Source organism: Apis dorsata, unplaced genomic scaffold (genome assembly GCF_000469605.1).
Source record: "Apis dorsata unplaced genomic scaffold, Apis dorsata 1.3 scaffold_347, whole genome shotgun sequence".
Taxonomy (NCBI): Eukaryota; Metazoa; Arthropoda; class Insecta; order Hymenoptera; family Apidae; genus Apis; species Apis dorsata.
Genome location: NW_006263614.1, coordinates 240,390 through 246,344, shown reverse-complemented (window position 1 = coordinate 246,344; position 5,955 = coordinate 240,390). Strand labels below are relative to the sequence as shown.

At 32.3% G+C, this 5,955-nt stretch overlaps 3 protein-coding genes across 3 annotated transcripts in view; all 3 read left to right on the top strand.

The window, feature by feature from the left end:
• The window catches only part of LOC102670763 (protein PXR1-like), a 2,104-nt gene extending 1,696 nt beyond the window's left edge, over window positions 1-408 (top strand). Inside the window, exon 4 of the mRNA XM_006618300.2 lies at window positions 378-408. Within this exon, the coding sequence (XP_006618363.1) occupies window positions 378-408 (31 nt within the window). The remainder of the gene's footprint in view (window positions 1-377) is intronic.
• Window positions 409-781: 373 nt separating this feature from the next.
• LOC102670630 (esterase E4-like) lies at window positions 782-4,220 on the top strand. Its single transcript, XM_031511750.1, has 8 exons — window positions 782-979; window positions 1,186-1,314; window positions 1,631-1,790; window positions 1,861-2,237; window positions 2,331-2,502; window positions 3,314-3,504; window positions 3,601-3,745; window positions 3,889-4,220. The coding sequence occupies exons 1-8, from the start codon at window positions 782-784 to the stop codon at window positions 4,194-4,196; spliced, it is 1,680 nt and encodes a 559-aa protein (XP_031367610.1). The 3' UTR covers window positions 4,197-4,220.
• Window positions 4,221-5,411: 1,191 nt separating this feature from the next.
• Window positions 5,412-5,955, top strand: part of LOC102678586 (esterase E4-like) — a 6,963-nt gene continuing 6,419 nt past the window's right edge. The window contains exon 1 of the mRNA XM_006618269.2: window positions 5,412-5,808. Coding sequence (XP_006618332.1) covers window positions 5,605-5,808 — 204 coding nt within the window. The 5' untranslated portion in view covers window positions 5,412-5,604. The remainder of the gene's footprint in view (window positions 5,809-5,955) is intronic.

The window sequence follows — 5,955 nt, the reverse complement described above, 5'->3', positions numbered from 1 at the left end:
TTTTTTTTTTTTTGTAATGCTATCCATCTAAAGATTTTATTCGTATCTATTTAATTACGAAATATATACAAAATGGATTTATTATTATTTTCGAATATCATCATTGTTTAGTTTACCATGAACGTCGTAGCATCAAATATATTAAGATAATTATGTATATATTTATTTATTTTTCAATTGTTTCGGCTTTGAAAGAACATTTTTACTTTACATTTTTATCACGTTCATTTTTTCATTCTATATTTATATTCGTACTGGTGATGAATTACCGAGTAGAATTTTACATGAAAAAATAAATCGAAAGTAGAGTAAAATTTCTTCGTTTTCGAGTAAATTAAGTTTGAAGTACAAATAAGATTGGCTATTTCCCCAATTAGATATGAACAAATAGTTATTCCAGTAGTATGATATTAAGTAAAAAATATAGAATAAAATTTTATTTTTGAATTTTTTTTTTTAAAATTAATGAATCTATATCTCTTATGTATTTATTTTCTCATTATTTCATCTGTATACTACTCTTTCTGTAGAAAGAAAAAATCTCTTCAAAATATCACATTTACAACATATATCTCCTTTCCTTTATCCTTTATCCAATATTATTATTATTTTCCTCTATATTACCGACAAGATGATTAATGTATTACTTTTTTTCTCCGATAAAATATTTCTTTCTTACGATAGGAAATTCAGTGTTTGTCGAACATTTGCTACGCAAACAACTTATGCTTATTAATTTAAAAAAAAAAAAAATTTTATCGAACAATTGTCGCGTGACGAAATGAAAGAATCGTGTATAATCGCGTTTTGTATCGTTGGGATCGGTAACGTTCTATATTGTATATCCGCGTATCCGGAAGCGACACCGCCAATCGGAAAAATACGCGGCTCCGTTTCGACTTCAAGGCTTGGGAAAAAGATTTATTCCTTCCGCGGTGTGAGATACGCCGAGCCTCCTACAGAACGACGCCGTTTTCAGGTGAATTTTTCTTATTTTTTTCCCCCCTCGATTATAATTCTATTAATTCTGGAAAGATACCAGGCGCATGGACATTCGTCAAACTTATCGTCAACCTTCAACTGTATGGAAACAAAGGGAACTTCCCGTGTTTTCTTTTTACAAACGAATATTTATCGGGTGGAACGTTCATTCGGGTGGGAATAATTCTAGTAATTTTCCCACAGATTGCAACACCAGCGGCAGATTGGAACGATGTTTTCGACGCTTCGAACGAGGGTCCAGGATGTCCAAATTTGGATCAAACGGATCTCAAATCCGAGGATTGTTTGCGTTTGAACGTGTATACTGGAAAAGTATTTTTTTTTTCTTATCTAAATTGTTGCATACTAATCAAGCAATGTATATACGCACAATTATAAGCTTTTACCTTTCAGCATTATCATCTTTATCGATTGGTATAATTTCGAATTATGTAAATTTTTGTACACGTGTATTTGAAACATTGATTGTAACGAGATATTCAAATCAATATAAACACGTATTCTAAATAATTTTCTGTACTATACTATATAGATTACATTTAACTTTTTTAGTTAGATATAATTCCAAAGAAATTTTGTAGATGTCGCCATTTGTCACGTATTTAAAAGTATATACGATACGTTACAGCTTCCATCGAGAGACGAAAACGTGACAAGGCCGGTATTAGTATTTTTCCATCCGGGCGGATTTTATCTATACTCCGGTCAAAGTTATTTCTTCGGCCCACAATATTTGTTAGATCATGATATCGTTTTGGTCACCGTCAATTTTCGTCTCGGCACATTAGGTATGATTAATCGATGCATCTAAATAATATAAATCGGAAAATTAAACTCGTTTCGAAATTTCGATCTCAGGTTTCATAAGCACGGGGGATTCGCACGCGCCGGGTAATCTAGGCTTGAAAGATCAGGTATTGGCGCTTCGTTGGGTTCGAAGGAACATCGCCGCGTTCGGAGGGGATCCGAATTCCGTCACTATTAGCGGTTGCAGCGTTGGCGGTCTGAGCGTGTGGCTGCACATGGTTTCGCCTATGTCGAAGAATTTATTCCACAGAGCTATCGTGATGAGCGGATCCCTTTTAAACGCGGAACCATATCCGACCCAGCAAATCGATCTCGCGAGGAAACAAGCGAAACTTTTACACTGTCCAGACGACAACTCTGAAGATATGCTGGCCTGTCTGAGATCGAGGCCCGTTGCCAACTTTACCGACACCATGATCGAATTTTTCGTTAGTTTACGAACCTTATAATAAAAATCTATTCGTTGTCCTTTGATTCAATTTCGAAGTAGAGAAAAAAAATGTTTCTGTCTGTCGTTTCAGGAATGGCACGGAGATCCAATTCTGATCTGGAAGCCTGTCGTGGAACCGAAAGTTCCGGGGCTGGAAAGATTTCTACCGGATCAACCGGTTGAACTCATAAGACGGGGAAAGTTTCACAAAGTTCCAGTCATATTTGGGATAACGAAGGACGAATTCGGAGGAGTGGTTGTCGGTAGATGGAGCGATTCTTTAATTCGATTTTAACTCTTTGCGCTCGAATGGTAACTCCATTTGGTCTACTTGAATCGATGCAACGATTTCGAACGATAATATTTATTTACGTTTGATTTTTTTAAAATATCGCTTCATTAATAGATTCCTAAGCTCTTTACGTATAATCTTATAATACAGTGTGTCGAAGGTTAGATTTTCTTAAATTTATCTCTTAAATTAAACCGTGATCGCGGATCGAATTACATTTTTGGCATTAGTCCGAGTTTGACAGTGGGAATATTATTTTCAAATTTATATTATTATTTATATTTATTTATTATATTATTTATATTATTATTATTTTCATATTTATTTATAGAAATATTATTAATATAAAGTTTTTGAGTTTTATAAGGATGGAATATGGTTTGGAATGAAATTAGTTTGAGCAAAGATGAGTTTGATTTTTCGTTACTGAATATCAAAATTATTTTTATCCATTAAAAAAATTGACGATAGATAGAAAGATATAGTATAAGAAGAATGTAGAATAAATGAAAAATAAGAATAATAGACAGTGAATATGAGAACACGTTATCAGGATTAAACGACATTTACGTTATCATTAAAATATCGCGCGAAACAACGATATAGATTTTAATATTCAACAAATTTTCTTTCTTCACGTGCAAACAAACACACAAAATATTGGAATATAAAAGTTTTTAAACGTTAATTTATGTTTGAAAAACACGTGGAGTGCAAAATGGTTAATGTAAATTAAGCAAGAAAAAAAATTTGTTTACAATTTGTAGTATTTGTTTTTCCAGCGTTTGAGAATAGCACAAGGACGAGGAACGATATATATCGCGATATGAGTGAGAATTGGTATCGAATTGCACCGATTAGTTTTATTTACGAGCGAAACACATCACGATCGCGATTCATCAGCAAGGAATTGCGAAAATTTTACTTCGAAGGGGGGCCAATCGATTCCGCTCGAAGAGACGGTCTCGCGCATGTAAATGAATGAATTAATTAATAATAATAATAATAATAATAATAATAATAATCTAACCACGAATTGACGTTAATCATTAACGTTATCGATTTTCAGATCTACGAAGACAGTATAATTAAATTTCCTCAATATCGCGGGGCAAAATTGATAGCTGAGAACTCTCAAGCCCCCGTGTATTTCTACATGTTTTCCTATCAAGGACGTTTCAGCTTCTCCAAGTGGAATTCTACGACTCCTTACGGTAACGTGCCTCGCTTAGCTCACACGATTTTCTTAGATTTTTTTTTCTCCTTTAATCTTCATCTTATAATCTTTATCCTAAAATAATAAATAAACTTCATCCTTTAATCTTTTAATCTTGAGTTTCTTAATCTTCATCTTTAGGCGTGGAGCATCAAGACGATTTGCAATATCTGTTTTACATGGAGAAGATCTTTCCATATTTCGATGAATTCGCGCCCGAAACCCGGATGGTTGAATTGTACACGTCTGTGTGGGCGAGCTTCGCGAAAAATGGCGAACCTTTCGTTCCAAATGATAACGAAGCGTTTGGAGGCGTCACGTGGGACAGATTCGCGCGAGACAATTATCTGGAGATCAACTTGAACTCCACTATGAGAACTGGTTTATATTCCGATAGAATGAGGGAATGGGAAAACTTATTCCCATTATCTCTGATGTCAGAGGTTTAAATAAATTCTTCCTTTTTATGTTTGTTAATATTAATTCCTGTTCCAGAAGAACGAAAGTTTCGAGTTTGTTCTGTTAGCAGGAAAGATGTACAGAGCGTATCATGTTGGTCACAAAGAGGAATAATGATATATATTTGTTCGTTTTCGAGTGAATCAAGTTTGAAAATAAAAATAAAATTGGCTGAATTCTCGACGATTCATTTGGGGAAGAAATGTAGAGTAATTGTTTTTGGGAAGTGAAATTGAATATTAATTTTTAAATGATAAAGAAAAATTTATTCTATGCATTTTGTTTATTTTCAAACTCGAATTTTTATTTTAAACTTAATTTTATTTTGGAAGTTTGCAAGTTTTTAATGAAAAGAATTTTTTTATAAATTTATGAAATATAATATAATATAAATAAAATCGATTCAAAAGATCAAAATGTTCATCGTTATTTAACCTTTTGTATCTGCAATTGGATATTTCTCTATATAATTTTTGTTTTATAATTTTTTACATTTCCAAGCATGAATCGATATAAAGATATCCAAAGAATGAATGTATAAATTAAAGAATGAGAAATAGATGAAAGTAAATGCTTGAATACAAAAATTACGATAATCTATAACACGATATTTTTGTTTAATAAACATTGTTGATAAATTTGGACAATCTTCGTGTAGAACGGATATTTCCATCAAATTTTCCTCGATATATCCGATTTTTTATTATATTCATATTAGTTTGTATTCTAATTCTAAATTTCGATACTAATTAATCGTGTTTTAAAAGAGTTTACTATCGAAATATTTTCTCTTCTTTTTTGTTCAAAATCTTAAAGATTTGAATTATAAAAAAAAAAAAAAGAAAAACACGATAATTTCACGCATATGCATCAACAATTTTTAATCGAAATATGTTTACTAATATATTTATAGATTCACATAATTTCGCTAACCTTTCCTTAATATTTTTTATGTCACTCTAAATTATCAAATTCGCAATGTCATACATATTATATTCGCATTGATAAATTTCTAATACGCTGATAAAATAAGAATAACAAACAAGCATTTATGCCATTAATTAATCGACTTATTTTTCCAACGAAAAAAAAAAAAAAATACATATCTTTATAATTTTGAACGTGATCTTATTCAAAGAACGACAAAATAGAAAAACGTTCTTGTGCAAGAACGTTATAAGAGATAATATTCCTTCCTTAAAGGTAATTGGATTTCCCCACTCGGTTTTCCTCGTAGCGCTGCTCTTATAAATTCCCCTGTTTCATCATTATTTGCCCACTCTTATTCGCGTGAACGCGATTTATACCAGTTCCCTAGATCGATCGATACATTTTTATCAACGTTCCCTCCATTCGAGAAAGAACAGATATCTAAGATCGAGCTGTTCTCCCTTCAAAATGAAGAATAACATTTTGATGTTAATTCTTTGTATCGTTGGCGCTGTTATCTGTGAATGTTCAACGGACATTGAACAACCATTGGTCGAAGCCCCGATTGGAAAAATTCGCGGTTCAATTATCGTCTCGAGGCATGGAAGGAAGATTTATTCGTTCCGTGGGATAAGATATGGGGAGCCACCTGTCGGCAAGCAACGCTTTCAAGTAATATTGTATTTTAAACTAACGTATTTATTTTAACATATCGTTAAAAATTTATGCGCGAAAAATGTGTATAATGAAAACGTGTAAACATGCTAACAAGGTATACAAAGATACTTGCAATATTTTACAACGAGAAAAGAATACGAA